This window comes from Oncorhynchus gorbuscha, linkage group LG23, assembly GCF_021184085.1.
Source record: "Oncorhynchus gorbuscha isolate QuinsamMale2020 ecotype Even-year linkage group LG23, OgorEven_v1.0, whole genome shotgun sequence".
Taxonomy (NCBI): Eukaryota; Metazoa; Chordata; class Actinopteri; order Salmoniformes; family Salmonidae; genus Oncorhynchus; species Oncorhynchus gorbuscha.
This window is the reverse complement of record NC_060195.1, coordinates 5,795,563-5,815,024: the sequence shown is the minus strand read 5'-3', so window position 1 is coordinate 5,815,024 and position 19,462 is coordinate 5,795,563. Positions and strand designations below refer to the sequence as shown.

At 45.6% G+C, this 19,462-nt stretch overlaps 1 protein-coding gene across 1 annotated transcript in view; it reads left to right on the top strand.

Moving 5' to 3' along the window:
- The window catches only part of LOC124011647 (synaptopodin-like), a 63,786-nt gene extending 44,633 nt beyond the window's left edge, over positions 1–19,153 (top strand). The window contains exon 4 of the mRNA XM_046325107.1: positions 16,599–19,153. Coding sequence (XP_046181063.1) covers positions 16,599–19,090 — 2,492 coding nt within the window. The 3' untranslated portion in view covers positions 19,091–19,153. The remainder of the gene's footprint in view (positions 1–16,598) is intronic.
- Positions 19,154–19,462: the final 309 nt, after the last annotated feature.

The window sequence follows — 19,462 nt, the reverse complement described above, 5'->3', positions numbered from 1 at the left end:
ACCCCAATATAATCCCCATACTTTAACAATGACAGCTTCTCCATCCTAGAGGGGGAGATCAACAATTTCCAGGCCCACGGACATGTACTAGAGCTGTGGAAACCTAAATGCCAAAACTGGACAAGAACCTTACACCCTCAGCACACAGGGGGACAAACACATACATTACATTTACATTTACATTTAAGTCATTTAGCAGACGCTCTTATCCAGAGCGACTTACAAATTGGTGCATTCACCTTAAGACATCCAGTGGAACAGTCACTTTACAATAGTGCATCTAAATCTTAAAGGGGGGGGGTGAGAGGGATTACTTATCCTATCCTAGGTATTCCTTAAAGAGGTGGGGTTTCAGGTGTCTCCGGAAGGTGGTGATTGACTCCGCTGTCCTGGCGTCGTGAGAGAGTTTGTTCCACCATTGGGGGGCCAGAGCAGCGGACAGTTTTGACTGGGCTGAGCGGGAGCTGTACTTCCTCAGTGGTAGGGAGGCGAGCAGGCCAGAGGTGGATGAACGCAGTGCCCTTGTTTGGGTGTAGGGCCTGATCAGAGCCTGGAGGTACTGAGGTGTACTGGAGGTGACAGCATTCCCTCCCCCATATGCCCCCTTAACACAACTACGACAACATAACCAACATAAACAGATCACAACTCCTGCAGCTGTGTCGGACGTCGGGTATGTACATAGACAGTGGTGGGCTTCGAGGGGACTCCTTTGGTAGGTTCACCTATAGCTCATCTCTTGGCAGTAGTACTGTAGACTACTTTTTCACTGAGTCTCTCAGAGTGTTCAAAGTCAGTCCACTGACACTCTACTTGAACAGAGCTATGCTCAATCATGAGGCATCAAAGTCAAAGGAACTGATTACTATTAAGAAAAGCTATAGATGGAAGGAAAGTAGTGTGGAAATCTACCAAAAACACAATTAGGCAACAACATATTCAATCCCTTCTAAACAATTTCCTGGACAAAATGTTCCACTGTAATAGTGAAGGTCTACACTTAGCAGTAGAAAATATAAACAGTATATTTGAACTCTCAGATTCCCTATCAAATCTAAACATGTCAAGCAGACAAACTAAGAAAATGAACAACAATGACAAATCTTTTGATGAAGATTGCAAAAACGTAAGAAAGAAATTGAGAAACTTATTCAACCAAAAAACATAGAGACCCGGAAAACCTGAGTCTACACATTCACTATGGTGGATCACGCAAACAATACAGAAATACTCTACGGAAAAAGAAGGAACAGCATGTCAGAAATCAGCTCCACTTCTGGGAAAATTGGAAAAATCTAAACAATCAACAACAAAAACAGAGATGTAATGGATAAACCACTTCTCCAATCTGATTGGCTCTATAACAAATAACAAACAGCAAAAAACATATACATGATCAAATACACATCTTAGAATCAACTATTAAAGACTACCAGAACCCACTGGTTTCTCCAATTACATTGAATGAACTACAGGACAAAACACAAATCCTCCAACCCAAAAAGGCTTGTGGTGTTGATGGTATCCTACATTAAATTATAAAATATACAGACAACAAATTCCAATTGGCTATACTAAAACTCTTTAACATCATCCTCAGCTATTCCCCAATATTTGGAACCAAGGACTGATAACCCCAATCCACAAAATTGGATGCACATTTGACCCCGATAACTACTGTGGGATATTTGCGTCAACAGCAACCTTGGGAAAATCCTCTGCATTATCATTAACAGCAGACTTGTACATTTCTTCAGCGAAAACAATGTACTAAGCAAAGGTCGAATTGGCTTTTTACCAAATTACTGTACGAAAGACCACGTATTCACCCTGCACACCCTGCTCGGTTGATTTAAATGCTCTGTCGACTCAATTTGTCATGAGGGCGTGTAATACAAATTGATGGGAAGTGGAAAAATACATTATACATTATAAAATCCATGTACATAAACAACAAGTGTGCAGATAAAATTGGCAAAAACACACACATTTCTTTCCACAGGGACAAGGAGATGAGACAGGGATGCAGCTTAAGCCCCACCCTCTTCAACATATATATCAACGATATATAACACTAGAACCGTCTGCAGCCCCCGGCCTCACCTTCCTAGAAACTGAAGTCAAAATATCTACTGTTTGCTGATGATCTGGTGCTTCTGTCCCCAACCAAGGAGGGCTTACAGCAGCACTGAGAACATCTGCACAGATTCTGTCAGACCTGGGATAAAAATAATGGTGTTCCAAAAAAGGTCCAGTTGCCAGGATCACGAATACACATTCCATCTTGACACCGTTACCCTAGACCTGTCACGCCCTGACCATAGAGAGCCCTCGGGGTTCTCTAAGGTGTTTTAGGTCAGGGCTTGACTAGGGGGTGTTCTAGCCTTTAATTTCTATGTTGGTGTGAGTATGGTTCCCAATTGGAGGCAGCTGATGATCGTTGCCTCTAATTGGGGGATCATACTTAGTGTGGTCCTTTTCCCACCTGCGTGGTGGGATATTGTTTGTGTTTAGTACTATGTGTGCTATGAACTGCACGTTTGTTTATTTATTTGTTGTTTGAAGTTTCACCTCAGAAAATATGTGGAACTCTACTCACGCTGCACTTTGGTCCACTCATAACGAAAGTGACAAGAGCACACAAAAAACTATACATACAGTGGGGCAAAAAAGTATTTCGTCAGCCACCAATTGTGCAAGTTCTCCCACTTAAAAAGATGAGAGAGGCCTGTAATTTTCATCATAATGATACTTCAACTATGACAGACAAAATGAGAAAAAGAAATCCAGAAAATCACATTTGTAGGATTTTTTATGAATTTATTTGCAAATTATGGTGGAAAATAAGTATTTGGTCACCTACAAACAAGCAAGACTTCTGGTTCTCACAGACCTGTAACTTTTTCTTTAAGAGGCTCCTCTGTCCTCCACTCGTTACCTGTATTAATGGCACCTGTTTGAACGTGTTATCAGTATAAAATACACCTGTCCACAACCTCAAACAGTCACACTCCAAACTCCACTATGGCCAAGACCAAAGAGCTGTCAAAGGACACCAGAACAAAATTGTAGACCTGCACCAGGCTGGGAAGACTGAATCTGCAATAGGTAAGCAGCTTGGTTTGAAGAAATCAACTGTGGGAGCAATTATTAGGAAATGGAAGACATACAAGACCACTGATAATCTCCCTGGATCTGGGGCTCCACGCAAGTTCACACCCCATGGGGTCAAAGTGATCACAAGAACAGTGAGAAAAAATCCCAGAACCACACGGGGGGGGGGGGGGGGCTAGTGAATGACCTGCAGAGAGCTGGGACCAAAGTAACAAAGCCTACCATAAGTAACACACTACGCCGCCAGGGACTCAAATCCTGCAGTGCCAGACATGTCCCCCTGCTTAAGCCAGTACATGTCCAGGCCCGTCTGAAGTTTGCGAGAGAGCATTTGGATGATCCAGAAGAAGATTGGGAGAATGTCATATGGTCAGATGAAACCAAAATAGAACTTTTTGGTAAAAACTCAACTCGTCATGTTTGGAGGACGAAGAATGCAGAGTTGCATCCAAAGAACAGCATACCTACTGTGAAGCATGGGGGTGGAAACATCATGCTTTGGGGCTGTTTGTCTGCAAAGGGACCAGGACGACTGATCCGTATAAAGGAAAGAATGAATGGGGCCATGTATCGTGAGATTTTGAGTGAAAACCTCCTTCCATCAGCAAGGGCATTGAAGATTAAACGTGGCTGGGTCTTTCAGCATGACAATGATCCCAAACACATCGCCCGGGCAACGAAGGAGTGGCTTCGTAAGATGCATTTCAAGGTCCTGGAGTGGTCTAGCCAGTCTACAGATCTCAACCCCATCGAAAATCTTTGGAGGGAGTTGAAAGTCCATGTTGCTCAGCAACAGCCCCAAAACATCACTGCTCTAGAGGAGATCTGTATGGAGGAATGGGCCAAAATACCAGCAACAGTGTGTGAAAAGCTTGTGAAGACTTACAGAAAATGTTTGACCTCTGTCATTGCCAACAAAGGGTATATAACAAAGTATTGAGATAAACTTTTGTTATTGACCAAATACTTATTTTCCACCATAATTTGCAAATAAATTCATTAAAATTCCTACAATGTGATTTTCTGGATTTCTTTTTCTCATTTTGTCTGTCATAGTTGAAGTGTACCTATGATGAAAATTGCAGGCCTCTCATCTTTCTAAGTGGGAGAACTTGCACAATTGGTGGCTGACTAAATACTTTTTTGCCCCACTGTACCTCTGCCTAAAAATCAGGGCAACAGGTAACTTCCACAAAGCTGTGAATGATATGAGAGACAAGGCAAGAAGGGCCTTCCATGCCATCAAAAGGAACATCAAATCTGACATACCAATTAGGATCTGGCTAAAAATATTTGAACCAGTAATAAAACCCATTGCCCTTTCTGGTTGTGTGGTCTGGGGTCCGCTCGCCAACCAAGAATTCACAAAATGGGACAAACAACAAATTGAGACTCCACATGCAGAATTCTGCAAAAACATCCTCTGTGTACAACATAAAACACCAAATAATGCAGAGCAGAATTAGACCGATACCCACTAATTATCAAAATCCAGAAAAGAGCCGTTAAATTCTACAACCACCTAAAAGGAAGCGATTCCCAAACCTTCCATAACTAAGCCATCACCTACAGAGAAACTAACCTGGGGAAGAGCCCCCTAAGTAAGCTGGTCCTGGGGATCTGTTCACAAACACAAACAGACCCCACAGAGCCTCAGGATAGCAACACAATTAGACCCAACTAAATCACGAGAAAACCTAAATATAATTACTTGACACATTGGAAAGAATTTACAAAAAAACAGAGCAAACTGGAATGCTATTTGGCCCTAAACAGAGAGTACACAGTGGCAGAATACCTGACCACTGTGACTGACACAAAATGAAGGAAAGCTTTGACTATGTACAGACTCAGTGAGCATAGGCTTGCTATTGAGAAAGGCCGCTGAAGGCAAACCTGGCTCTCAAGAGAAGACAGGCTATGTGCTCACTGCCCTTAAAATGAGATGGAAACTGAGCTGCACTTCCCAACCTCTTGCCAAATGTATGACCATATTAGAGACACATATTTCCCTCAGATTACACAGACCCACAAGGAATTTGAAAAACAAATCCAATTTTGATAAACTCCCATATCTATTGGGTGAAATACCACAGTGTGCCATCACAGCAGCAAGTGACCTGTTGCCACAAGAAAAGGTCAACCAGTGAAGAACAAACAACATTGTAAATACAAACTATAATTATACTTATTTATTTTCCCTTTTGTACCTTAACAATTAGCATAGTGTTACAACACTGTATATAGGCATAATATGACATTTGAAATGTCTTTATTCTTTTAGAACTTTTTTGAGTGTAATATTACTATTCATTTTTATATTTATTATCTATTTCACTTGCTACGGCAATGTAAACATATGTTTCCCATATCAATTAAGCCCTTACATTGAATTGAATTGGAGAGAGAGAGAGAGAGAGAGAGAGAGAGAGAGAGAGAGAGAGAGAGAGAGAGAGAGAGAGAGCAGGCATGTGGGCAGAAAGGCACTCCCCTTCCATCCCCCTCTCGCTCTCTCTCCCTCCCTCCAGACATAGAGAAAAGAAGGCCCTGCAGGATCTTCTTATGGTCAAATTCACCAGCTGTTCACGGTCTTTACCTTCCTCTCATACCTGGTCTAACTCAACATGGTCTTTACCCTCTGGTCTTTATCATCTTTGAAATGCAAGAGAAAGGCCATAATGTATTATTACAGCCCAGGTGCAATTTAGAAGTTGGCCACTAGATGGCTGCAACGCATGTGCAAAGTTTAAGACTGATCCAATGAACCATTGTATTTCTGTACAAAATGTTGTATCAAGACTGCCCAAATATGCCTAATTTGTTAATGAATCACTTTTCATTTTCAAAATTGTGCACTCTCCTCAAACAATAGCATGGTATTATTTCACTGTAATAGCTACTGTAAATTGGACAGTGCAGTTAGATTAACACGATTTTAAGCTTTCTGGCAATATCAGGTATGTCTATGTCCTGGGAAATGTTCTTGTTACTTACAACCTCATGCTAATCGCAATAGCCTATGTTAGCTCAAACGTCCCGTGGATGAGACACCGATCCCGAAGGAGTTTGAACTCATCTTTACTTTTACTCCAAGTATGATTGGACACTCAAGTCTCTGGTACCTGGTCTATCTCAACATGGTCTCTACCCTCCGCTGGTTCCTGGTCTGACTCAACATGGTCTCTACCCTCCTCTGGTTCCTGGTCTAACTCAACATGGTCTCTACCCTCCTTTGGTTCCTGGTCTAACTCAACATGGTCTCTACCCTCCTCTGGTTCCTGATCTAACTCAACATGGACATACAGCTGAGGCTGATCTCGTGTCAGACTTTACATATTCAGATGACATTACAGCATAAGAGTAGGGGATGATATTGTTTTCCACTGTTAATGAATGATTTTGAGAGAAGAGTTAAATTTTTCTGGAGCATATGAATTCGTGTAGATATTTAACATTGTCACGGCAGATTTCCTCCTCTGAAGAGGTGAAACAAGGATCGGACCAATACGCAGCGTGGTAAGTGTTCATGGTATTTAATAAGAAAAACTCAACATGAACACAAATTCAAAATAATAAAGTGAACTGGCAATGAAACAGTCCCGTGTGGCACAAACACTGACACAGGAAACAATCACCCACAAAACACCCAAAGAACATGGCTGCCTAAATATGGTTCCCAATCAGAGACAACGATAGACAGCTGCCTCTAATTGAGAACCAATCTAGGCAACCATAGACATACAATTTACCTAGACAGGGCCCCGCCCCATAAACATACAAACCCCTAGACAAGTGTAACCCATAAATCCCCCATGTCACACCCTGACCTAACCAAAATAATAAAGAAAACAAAGATAACTAAGGCCAGGGCGTGACAAACATGACTTGTCATGTGTCTTCTGCACTCAGTTATTCCCCTCCACAAACACAAATAAATCCATATTTACACACATTGATTGAAGTTTTTATATTTCAAAACTAAGTTAAAGTTTGGCACATTGTATCAACCCCCATATGATGTCTACACCTCACAGGCATTCAAGGGGATTTCTGTGTTTATCTCTCTGCTTTCACTCTGGGTGTTTTCGTCAACTCTATGATGGCACTATCCAAGCTCTGAAACTAGACAAACTCACCGCTCTCTCTGCGCCACAGTCAATGTGAAGTCAGTCAGTTTGTGTGTGTGTGCACTGGACTGGGTGGAGGCGAGCTGAGCCTGTGCTGTGTGCGCTGTAGGTACCAGCAGCTTTTGCAACGAAAACGAAATCCGATCCTCTGTCGAGCAGAGCAGCAGAAGGGTGTGTGTTTGGTGGGGGGGAAGCGGATACAGCTAAATTGGAAAAGCTTGTGGAACGGCAACGAAAAGAGCGATCTGACTTTTTAAAAAGGTGAGGAACGACTGAAAAAGGGACTGGGATATTTACTTTGTAACTTCCTCATAGAGCAGAACATTTATCAGTAAATGTCTTTCCACCCAAAACGGAATGTTTCCTTTGGTTTGAGAGCTTTAGGGAGAAGTTGTTGTTTTAATTTGAAATGTGCGTGCGCTTTATGTTTTCCAGATCTGTGTGGTGAAATGCTGTTTTAGTGGACTTTTCCATATTGTAATTTATGCTAAAAAAATGCACATGGGTTAAACGTCTCAGTTTATAATTTATGTATGATGAATGTGCCATGTGATGCGTAAATTAATGTACTGAAAAGTGAATCCACGGTATTTCATGGCCATATGGCATCTGCGTTTTCTGTCTGAAGTGTAGTCTACAGTCTCTTATGACGGTTTATAATTTGGCAGAAACGGTTGGAAAACGGTTGGAAAAATGGTTGTCAGTCATCATAGTTCTGCTTTCGAGACGTTTTGCGGTAATAACGTAGCCTAGGTCATTCAATTCCTAATCCTGACCATTTACGGAATGGTAATGCACACACATAACTCTGTACTACCATTCCATAAAATACCTGTCAGGAGATGATCTTCCAAGGTCACTATTTTGGTCGTCAATATTTCAGTTGTCATATCAGAATGCTCATGATTGGTTGTTTGCATGTCTTCGCAGCTAGTCACCTGATAGGTGTCTGAATCCCAAATGGCACCTTGTTCCCTACATAGTGCACTACTGTCTGTCTCCCTCATGCACCCTCTCTCAATTTCAATTCAATTCAAGGACATTGTTGGCATGGGAAACATATGTTAACATTGCCAAAGCAAGTGAAATAGATAATAAACAAACGTTAAATAAAGAATAAAACAATAAAAAACACTAAACATTAAGCTCACGGAAGTACAGAAAGAATAATGACATTTCAAATGTCATTATGTAGTGTTGTAACAATGTGCAAATAGCTAAAGTAAAAAAGGGAAAATAAGTAAACATAAATATGGGTTTGTGTTTGTTCTTCACTGGTTGCCCTTTTCTTCTCTCTGTCTCCATCACGCCCCCTCTCCTGTCTCTCTCTGTCTCCATCACGCCCCCTCTCCTCTCTCTCTCTCTGTCTCCATCACGCCCCCTCTCCTCTCTCTCTCTGTCTCCATCACGCCCCCTCTCCTCTCTCTCTCTCTGTCTCCATCACGCCCCCTCCCTCTCTCTCTCTCTCTCTCTGTCTCCATCACGCCCCCTCTCCTCTCTCTCTCTCTCTCTCTCTCTCTCTCTGTCTCCATCACGCCCCCTCTCCTCTCTCTCTCTCTCTCTGTCTCCATCACGCCCCCTCTCCTCTCTCTCTCTGTCTCCATCACGCCCCATCTCCCCTCTCTCTCTCTCTCTCTGTCTCCATCACGCCCCCTCTCCTCTCTCTCTCTCTCTGTCTCCATCACGCCCCCTCTCCTCTCTCTCTCTGTCTCAATCACGCCCTGCTCTCTGCTCTCTCTCTCTCTGTCTCCATCACGCCCCCTCTCCTCTCTCTCTCTGTCTCCATCACGCCCCCTCTCCTCCTCTCTCTCTCTCTCTCTCTCTCTCTCTCTCTCATCTGTCTCCATCCGCCCCCTCCCTCCTCTCTCTCTCTGTCTCCATCACGCCCCCTCTCCTCTCTCTCTCTGTCTCCATTCACGCCCCTCTCCTCCTCTCTCTCTCTCTCTCTCTCTCTCTCTCTCTCTCTCTCTCCTCCATCACGCCCCCTCTCCTCTCTCTCCTCCTCTCTCTCTCTGTCTCCATCACGCCCCCTCTCCTCTCTCTCTCTGTCTCCATCACGCCCCCTCTCCTCCTCTCTCTCTCTCTCTCTCTCTGTCTCCATCACGCCTCCTCCTCTCTCTCTCTCTCTCTGTCTCCATCACGCCCCCTCTCCTCCTCTCTCTCTCTCTCTCTCTCTCTCTCCATCACGCCCCCTCTCCTCCTCTCTCTCTCTCTCTGTCTCCATCACGCCCTCACCTCTGTCTCTCTCTCTCTCTCTCTCTCTGTCTCCATCACGCCCCCTCTCCTCCTCTCTCTCTCTGTCTCCATCACGCCCCCTCACCTCTCTCTCTCTCTCTCTCTCTCTCTCTGTCTCCATCACGCCCCTCTCCTCTCTCTCTGTCTCCATCACGCCCCCTCTCCCCCCACTCTCTCTCTCTCTGTCTCCATCACGCCCGCTCTCCTCCTCTCTCTCGCTCTGTCTCCATCACGCCCCTCTCCTCTCTCTCTCTGTTTCCATCACGCCCCCTCCTCCTCTCTCTCTCTCTCTCTGTCTCCATCACGCCCCTCTCCTCTCTCTCTCTGTTTCCATCACGCCCCCTCTCCTCCTCTCTCTCTCTCTCTGTCTCCATCACGCCCCCTCTCCCCCTCTCTCTCTCTCTCTCTCTGTCTCCATCACGCCCCCTCTCCCCCTCTCTCTCTCTCTCTCTCTCTCTCCCTGTCTCCATCCGCCCCCCCTCCTCCTCTCTCTCTCTCTGTCTCCATCACGCCCCCTCTCCTCCTCTCTCTCTCTCTCTCTCCATCATGCCCCCTCTTCTCCTCTCTCTCTGTCTCTCTCTCTCTGTCTCCCTCTGTCTCCCTCTCCTTCCCCCATCTCTGTCTCTCTCTCGCTCTCTCTCCCTCACATCCCCTCTCCTCCTCTCTCTTTGTCTCTCTCTCTCTCTTCCCCCATTGTGGGTTAATTTAATTAAGGTCCAGATTCAGTCTGTAAAATCTTAAACACAGATGCAGATGATTCCTGGTCTGGTCGGCTGGCTGTAAACTGTATTTGGAGGGATCACCATTCTATTTAATGTAAGACCCACTCAGAGCCAGGAAGAAAATCTGCCTTTAATATGAACACCCTGGGAAAGACAGGCGTCCCAAATAGTGCCCTATTCCCTACATAGTGCACTACTTTCCCACAGGGCTTTGGTCAAAAGCAGTGCACTGTAGGTAGGGGATAGGGTGTCATTTGGGAAGTGCGCCGGGTCAGAGTTTGGAGCCAGCTGGTTGGCTGCTTCAGGGGATAATGTGATTGGCTTGTACACTGTGGTTCCCATCAGTTGATGTACAGTACCTGTCTTGATGGTCATGGTGTGGAGAGAGGTTGAAGGTTTGCCTGTCTTGATGGTCATGGTGTGGAGAGAGGTTGAAGGTTTGCCTATCTTGATGGTCATGGTGTGGAGACAGGTTGAAGGTTTGCCTGGCTTGATGGTCATGATGTGGCGAGAGGTTGAAGGTTTGCCTGTCTGGATGGCCGTGATGTGGAGAGAGGTTGAAGGTTTGCCTGTCTGGATGGCCGTGATGTGGAGAGAGGTTGAAGGTTTGCCTGTCTGGATGGCCGTGATGTGGAGAGAGGTTGAAGGTTTGCCTGTCTGGATGGCCGTGATGTGGAGAGAGGTTGAAGGTTTGCCTGTCTTGATGGTCCTGGTGTGGAGAGAGGTTGAAGGTTTGCCTGTCTTGATGGTCATGGTGTGGAGAGAGTTTGAAGGTTTGCCTGGCTTGCTGGTCATGGTGTGGAGAGAGTTTGAAGGTTTGCCTGGCTTGCTGGTCATGAAGTGGAGACAGGTTGAAGGGGTGTTGTTTTAATAGTGAATCACAGTCGGTGATGGTGATAGTGTCTGGACAGAAGCAGAGTCTGTATTCCAGTGAATCACAGTCAGAGGCACAGTTAGAGATCTGCACCTACTAAAACCAGGATCTCAGGATGGAAAACAGAATAGGCATGGTATGGGTATGTATCACCGGAAGTTACGTGGTTAACAATTACAATAGTCACTGAGGATTGTTTGTGATTGGCTATCCAGCAATGTATCACACACACACACACACACACACACACACACACACACACACACACACACACACACACACACACACACACACACACACACACACACACACACACACACACACACACACACACACACACACACACACACACACACACACACAGTAGTGATTTCCTCACATTCCATTCAGTGAATGCATAAAATGTATTTTAGAGAAGTATTCAACCCTCAGGGCAAAGGGATTTCCAACTTCCCACCAGGATACTGATGGAGAGGAACATAGAGCTGTGGATGAAATGGAGCAGTACATAGAGCTGTGGCTGAAATGGAGAGGAACATAGAGCTGTGGCTGAAATGGAGAGGAACATAGAGCTGTGGCTGAAATGGAGAGGAACATAGAGCTGTGGCTGAAATGGAGAGGAACATAGAGCTGTGGATGAAATGGAGAGGAACATAGAGCTGTGGCTGAAATGGAGAGGAACATAGAGCTGTGGCTGAAATGGTTCTGTACATAGAGCTGTGGCTGAAATGGAGAGGCACATAGAGCTGTGGCTGAAATGGAGAGGAACAAAGAGCTGTGGCTGAAATGGAGAGGAACATAGAGCTGTGGCTGAAATGGAGAGGAACATAGAGCTGTGGCTGAAATGGAGAGGAACATAGAGCTGTGGCTGAAATGGAGAGGAACATAGAGCTGTGGCTGAAATGGAGAGGAACATAGAGCTGTGGCTGAAATGGTTCTGTACATAGAGCTGCGGCTGAAATGGAGAGGAACATAGAGCTGTGGCTGAAATGGAGAGGAACATAGAGCTGTGGCTGAAATGGTTCTGTACATAGAGTTGTGGCTGAAATGGTTCTGTACATAGAGATGTGGCTGAAATGGAGAGGAACATAGAGCTGTGGATGAAATGGAGAGGAACATAGAGCTGTGGCTGAAATGGAGAGGAACATAGAGCTGTGGCTGAAATGGAGAGGAACATAGAGCTGTGGCTGAAATGGTTCTGTACATAGAGCTGTGGCTGAAATGAAGAGGAACATAGAGCTGTGGCTGAAATGGAGAGGAACATAGAGCTGTGGATGAAATGGAGAGGAAGAGAGCTGTGACTGAAATGGAGAGGGTCATAGAGCTGTGGCTGAAATGGTTCTGTACATAGAGTTGTGGCTGAAATGGAGAGGTACATAGAGCTGTGGCTGAAATGGAGAGGAACATAGAGCTGGGGCTGAAATGGAGAGGAACATAGAGCTGTGGCTGAAATGGTTCTGTACATAGAGCTGTGGCTGAAATGGAGAGGAACATAGAGCTGTGGCTGAAATGGAGAGGAACATAGAGCTGTGGCTGAAATGGAGAGGAACATAGAGCTGTGGCTGAAATGGAGAGGAACATAGAGCTGTGGCTGAAATTGAGAGGAACATAGAGCTGTGGCTGAAATGGAGAGGCACATAGAGCTGTGGCTGAAATGGAGAGGTACATAGAGCTGTGGCTGAAATGGAGAGGAGCATAGCGCTGCGGCTGAAATGGAGAGGAACAGAGCTGTGGCTGAAATGGTTCTGTACATAGAGCTGTGGATGAAATGGAGAGAAACATAGAGCTGTGGCTGAAATGGAGAGGAACATAGAGCTGTGGCTGAAATGGAGAGGAACAAAGAGCTGTGGCTGAAATGGAGAGGATCATAGAGCTGTGGCTGAAATGGAGAGGAACATAGAGCTGTGGCTGAAATGGAGAGGAACATAGAGCTGTGGCTGAAATGGAGAGGAACATAGAGCTGTGGCTGAAATTGAGAGGAACATAGAGCTGTGGCTGAAATGGAGAGGCACATAGAGCTGTGGCTGAAATGGAGAGGAACATAGAGCTGTGGTTGAAATGGAGCAGTACATAGAGCTGTGGCTGAAATGGAGAGGATCATAGAGCTGTGGCTGAAATGGAGAGGAACATAGAGCTGTGGCTGAAATGGAGAGGAACATAGAGCTGTGGCTAAAATGGTTCTGTACATAGAGCTGTGGATGAAATGGAGAGAAACATAGAGCTGTGGCTGAAATGGAAAGGTACATAGAGCCGTGGCTGAAATGGAGCAGTACATAGACCTGTGGATGAAATTATTTATGATTAATAAAGGGTTGATCTACAGCCTCGAAGACATTATAAACTGACTGAGGCAGGCAATTAGTCCCAAATAGAATCCTATTCCCTATCCCATTCCTTGAGACAGTGCAACATAGGACTCTGGTCAAAAGTAGTGCACTATGTAGGGAATAGGGAATCTGGGTTGCTGACAGGGAATGTTCTGGGCTGCTGAGGAATGCTTGGTGAGGGACCAGATGGAAGAGAAGAAATTCTTTCTCTTGCTCTGAACGGAGCTCTTAAACTCAGACAATAAACCAAAGCCTCCATTTTCAACAGAAACACTGTAGTTAAAAAAAAATCACATTGTCTAAAGAATTGAGCCACAGTGCCAAGTCATCATAGTCAATCTATTTTATTACTGAACTAATAGCTGATATGTCTGAAATGCCTACCTCATTGCAAAACATGAACCTTTTAAGGATCTTACCCTTTTTTTCCCCATTTTCACCTAAAATTACATACAGTACTCAAATCAAACTACCTGTAGCTCAGGACCTGAAGCAAGGAAATGCATATTCTTGATACCTTTTGAAAGGAAACACTTTGACGTTTTTGGAAATGTGAAATGAATGTTGGAGAATATAACACATTAGATTTGGTTAAAGATAATTCAAACCAAAAAACACGCATTTCATTACTTCTTTTCCATCATCTTTGAAATGCAAGAGAATGGCCATACTTACAGATAGGAGTCTAGGTGTAATTTAGATTTATGCCACCAGATGGAAGCAGTGTGTGTAAAAAAGTTTCAGACGGATCCAGTGAAGAATTACATTACTGCATAATAATTTGTATCAAGTCTGCTAGGAGTTTGCCCAAATGTACCGAATTGATACATTTTATTTATACATTTAAAACATTTTTTTTAGCCCTTTTTCTCCCCAGTTTCATGGGATCCAATTGGTAGTTACAGTCTCGTGGTATCCAATTGGTTGTTACAGTCTAGTGGTATCCAATCGGTTGTTACAGTCTCGTGGTATCCAATTGGTTGTTACAGTCTCGTGGTATCCAATTGGTTGTTACAGTCTAGTGGTATCCAATTGGTTGTTACAGTCTAGTGGGATCCAGTTGATAGTTACAGTCTCGTGGTATCCAATTGGTTGTTACAGTCTAGTGGTATCCAATTGGTTGTTACAGTCTAGTGGTATCCAATTGGTTGTTACAGTCTCGTGGTATCCAATTGGTTGTTACAGTCTAGTGGTATCCAATTGGTTGTTACAGTCTAGTGGGATCCAGTTGGTAGTTATCCAATTGGTTGTTACAGTCTAGTGGTATCCAATTGGTTGTTACAGTCTAGTGGTATCCAATTGGTTGTTACAGTCTCGTGGTATCCAATTGGTTGTTACAGTCTAGTGGTATCCGATTGGTAGTTACAGTCTAGTGGTATCCAATTGGTAGTTACAGTCTAGTGGTATCCAATTGGTAGTTACAGTCTAGTGGTATCCAATTGGTAGTTACAGTCTAGTGGTATCCAATCGGTTGTTACAGTCTCGTGGTATCCAATTGGTAGTTACAGTCTAGTGGTATCCAATTGGTAGTTACAGTCTAGTGGTATCCAATTGGTAGTTACAGTCTAGTGGTATCCAATTGGTAGTTACAGTCTTGTGGTATCCAATCGGTTGTTACAGTCTAGTGGTATCCAATTGGTAGTTACAGTCTAGTGGTATCCAATTGGTAGTTACAGTCTAGTGGTATCCAATTGGTAGTTACAGTCTAGTGGTATCCAATTGGTAGTTACAGTCTAGTGGTATCCAATCGGTTGTTACAGTCTCGTGGTATCCAATCGGTTGTTACAGTCTAGTGGTCTTTTGAATCTCTTCTAAATCTCTTTTGATGAAGTTATTAATTACACACTGAAGTATCACTCTTCATATTTTTCAAGCATGGTGGTGGCTGCATCATGTTATGGGTATGCTTGTCATTGACAAGTACTAGGGAGTTTTTTTAGGATAGAAAAAGCTCAGCACAGGCAACATTTTTGAGTACAACCTGGTTCAGTCCGCTTCCATCAAACACGGGTTAAATTCACCTTTTAGCAGGACAATAACCTATAACACAAAATATACAATGGAGTTGCTTACCAAGATGACATTAAAGGTTCCTGAGTGACCTAGTTACAGTTTGACTGAAATCGGATTAGAAAATGGCTGTCTAGCAATGATCAACAACCAACTTGACAGAGTTTTAAGAATTTTGAAAAGCATAATGTGCAGATATTGTACAATCCTGGTATGCAAAGCACTTAGATAATTACCCAGAAAGACTTACAGCTGTAATCGCTGCCTTGATTAGGTGATTCTAACATGTATTGACTCAGGGTTGTGAATACTTGTGTAAATGAAATATTTCTGTATTTCTGCTCGAACATTTCGATAAATGTTTTAACTTTGTCATTATGTGGTATCATGTGTAGATGGGTGAAAAAAATGTCATATTTAATTCATTTTGAATTCAAGGCTGTAACACAACTAAATGTGGAATAAGTCAAGGGGTATGAATACTTTAAGGCATTGTGTATATACCTCCTCAAACTTGTTAAGACCTTGCTGTCGATGGGTCACGTTAGTTTGAATATTTACAAGCTCCTATTTTTTTACATTTAACCTTCATATAATTAACGAGGCAAGTCAGTTAAGAACAATTTCTTATTTACAATGACGGCCTAAGAAAAGTATGTCCTCCGTGAACCGGAAACCGGAAACCGATAAGTGGTCTTTGAGGGGTAGATGACGGCCTACTACCGGCCAAACCCGGACGACACTGGGCCAATTGTGCACCGCCCCATGGGACTCTCAATCACAGCCGGTTGTGATACAGCCTGGAATCAAACCAGGGTGTCTGTAGTGACACCTCTAGCACTGAGATGCAGTGTCTTAGACAGCTGCGCCACTCAGGAGCCCTGTCAGAACCAGTCCAGAGCCACTCAAATAGGGGACTTAACATCTAAGATTGACTTACCCATTTAAGCTAATTTTTGAGGCAAGACTTTTTTAACAGAGGTGTTTCCTATAATAGGTGTTAGTTAGCTACCCTCTAATACAGAAAACTAACACACGGCTATTCTGGGGTTATGAGTTTAATTAATGTGTCCAAGCTTTTGTTGCTATCATCAAATAACCATCTTGATTTCTCTCCCCCCCCCTCCTCTATGGCTCTATTACTCTTTCTCTCTCTCTCTCTCTCTCTTCCTGCATCCCCCCCCCCCAGACCTGACGCGTAGTGCCAGCCTATCAGAGAAGGAGTTGAAGGAGGCAAGGGTGAGGTCACAGATCATCGCGGCCCAGCTGACCGTCCCGTCTGGCTGCTCCAACTCCCGCGGAGTCCAGCTCTTCAACCGCCGCAAGCAGAGGGTCGACGCCTTCACGCTAGAGAGCTGCGGGAAAAGAACGGGAGGAGAGGAGAGAGACGGAGACAACAGGAACAACAACCTGACATGGGAAGGGGAGAGGGAGGGTCCTAGTGGAGGGACAGAGACAGACAGACAACTGACATGGGAAGGGGAGAGGGAGGGTCCTAGTGGAGGGACAGAGACAGACAGACAACTGACATGGGAAGGGGAGAGGGAGGGTCCTAGTGGAGGGACAGAGACAGACAGACAACTGAACTGGAAGAAGGGCAGCGAGACAAAACCACCACTCTGGTCGCCACCTTTTGGAAGTGAGGTCACAGGAAGTGACATCATGGAGGACCCAGGTGACGAGCACATCTACGAGGAAGTGGACGCGATACAAGAGAGACACTTCCAGCCAGTGAACGAGAGAGAAGAGGAGGAGGAAGAGAGGAGTGGAGAGAGAGAAAGAGAGGAGATATACGAGGATATTGAGGGTGAAGTGAAGGATGAGATTATATCAGTAAATGACAACAACACTGGTCCAGTCAGAGAGGAAGTGGGGATGAATAGGGGGTCATACACATACCCCACAGCTCCCCCTGAGAGCTGGCATAATGGCTTCCACAGCACCCAGGGCTCTGCTGGAGAGATCCAAAATGGCGGGCGAGCTTCTATGTCCCTGTCCAGACAGACCCCCACCATCGTCAACCGGACAGCCAGACCCTTCTTCTCCCCACCCACCATACAGCTTAAGTCCCCAGAGGCCAGGAATCCTGTCATGGATAAAAACATACCTCCAGCTCCCTCCTATCTGACCTCCACTCCTCCCCCAGCCCCCTCCTACTCCACTCCCCCTCTCCCTGCTTTCACTGCCACTCGCCCTGTCGCCTTTTCCCCTCCGTCTTGCCCTGTCACCTTTTCCCCTCCGTCTTGCCCTGTCACCTTCTCCCCTCCTCCCCCTCTTTCCTCATGCCCCATGCCTCCTCTCCCAGCCTTCCCCATCCATCCTCCTCCTCCCTCCCAGTCTCTCTCCAGTCCTCCTCCCAAGTCTACTGTCATGTTCCCTAGGTCTACACCCGTCCCCCAGTACAACCCTGCTCCTACAGCTGCCCCGGTGTCCCAGTATCTACCCCCCAACCCTCTTGTCACCCAATTCATCCCTCCTCCAACCTCCCCCAGAGCCAACACCTTTGTCCCCTTCACCCCTCAGCCTATTGGTCAACAGAACCAGCAGCAGCCAATCAAAACGGGCATTCTGGAGAAAGGGGCGGCGGCCATCAGACGATCATCAACAGCCAGGAAGTCCATGTTCACCTTTAAGGAGAAGTCTGTCATGGCACCCAACCCTGAACTCCTCTCTCTGGTACAGGGGAACGATGATAGGAAGAAGCACGGCCTCCGCTCCGTTCCCGACTCAGCCCCAGAGGAGGAGGTGTTGGTTCTGGGGGCCGAGGCCTCTAACTTCTTAGCCAAGGAGGAGGTGAAGGCGGAGGCTGCCAACGTGCCGGAGTGGTCCTCCTGTCTCAAGAGCTCCAGAACCAGGGAACCCAGGGGGCAGCACCAGCCAGAGCAGACCCTGACCAACGCATCAGGGAAGGGGGCCGAGCTGTTCGCTAAGCGCCAGTCCAGGATGGAGAAATACGTAGTGGAGAAACAGAATGTCTCCGGTGGTGGAGGTGGCCAGATGAGGTCTCCATCTCCCACCGCGTCTCTGCCGCCATCTTGGATCTATCCATCTAATATGCCTGGCCGGGTCAAAGCTATCGCTAACAACACTGACCTCAGCGCCAGGCTGACACGGACCCTCCAGACCCCTCAGCCTGGGAACAGGAGGCCCAGCCAGCAGGCTTCAACCCCAGCCCCGGTCCCTGCAGAACCAACCCTGGAGTACGGCTGCACCAAGATAGAGATGGACCTCTCCAGGCACCAGCCCTACCAACTCAACTCCTCCCTGTTCATCTTCAACCCAGTCCAGGACTCTACCAGCACCGTGCTGAGCGCTCTGCCCCGAGTGCCCCCTCCACCACCCAAACCCCTGATCTCATCTGAGGCCTACACCAGGCAGGCCTCACTGCCCTCCTCCAACCCTCAGTCACACAACTACAACAGCCTGCCCCGATTCAGGCCTACCATGTCCCCGTCACTTCAGCCCCCATCAGGAGGAATTAGAGGTGGGGATAATTATCCTCCACAACACGGGGGGACTCCACAGCTGAGGGACCCCAGGATCACCTCTCCTGTCTCTGCCTTCTCTCCGGAGAGAGTGGCCTCTCCTCGGCCGAGCATCCAGGCACCCAGACCCACCTTCTCTGCCAAGAGGGCAGGGATCGAACCCCAGGTGTGGAGGCCTTCTTTCTTCTTCTACTGATATATTTACTCTGTTTCTCCTCGGTTTCTACTCTGCTTCTACTCGGTTTCTACTCTGTTTCTCCTCGGTTTCTACTCTGTTTCTACTGATATATTTACTCTGTTTCTACTCTGTTTCTACTGATATATTTACTCTGCTTCTACTGATATATTTACTCTGTTTCTACTCTGTTTCTACTGATATATTTACTCTGCTTCTACTCTGCTTCTACTCTGTTTCTACTCGGTTTCTACTCTGTTTCTACTGATATATTTACTCTGTTTCTACTCTGTTTCTACTCTGTTTCTACTCGGTTTCTACTCGGTTTCTACTCTGTTTCTACTGATATATTTACTCTGTTTCTACTCTGTTTCTACTCGGTTTCTACTCGGT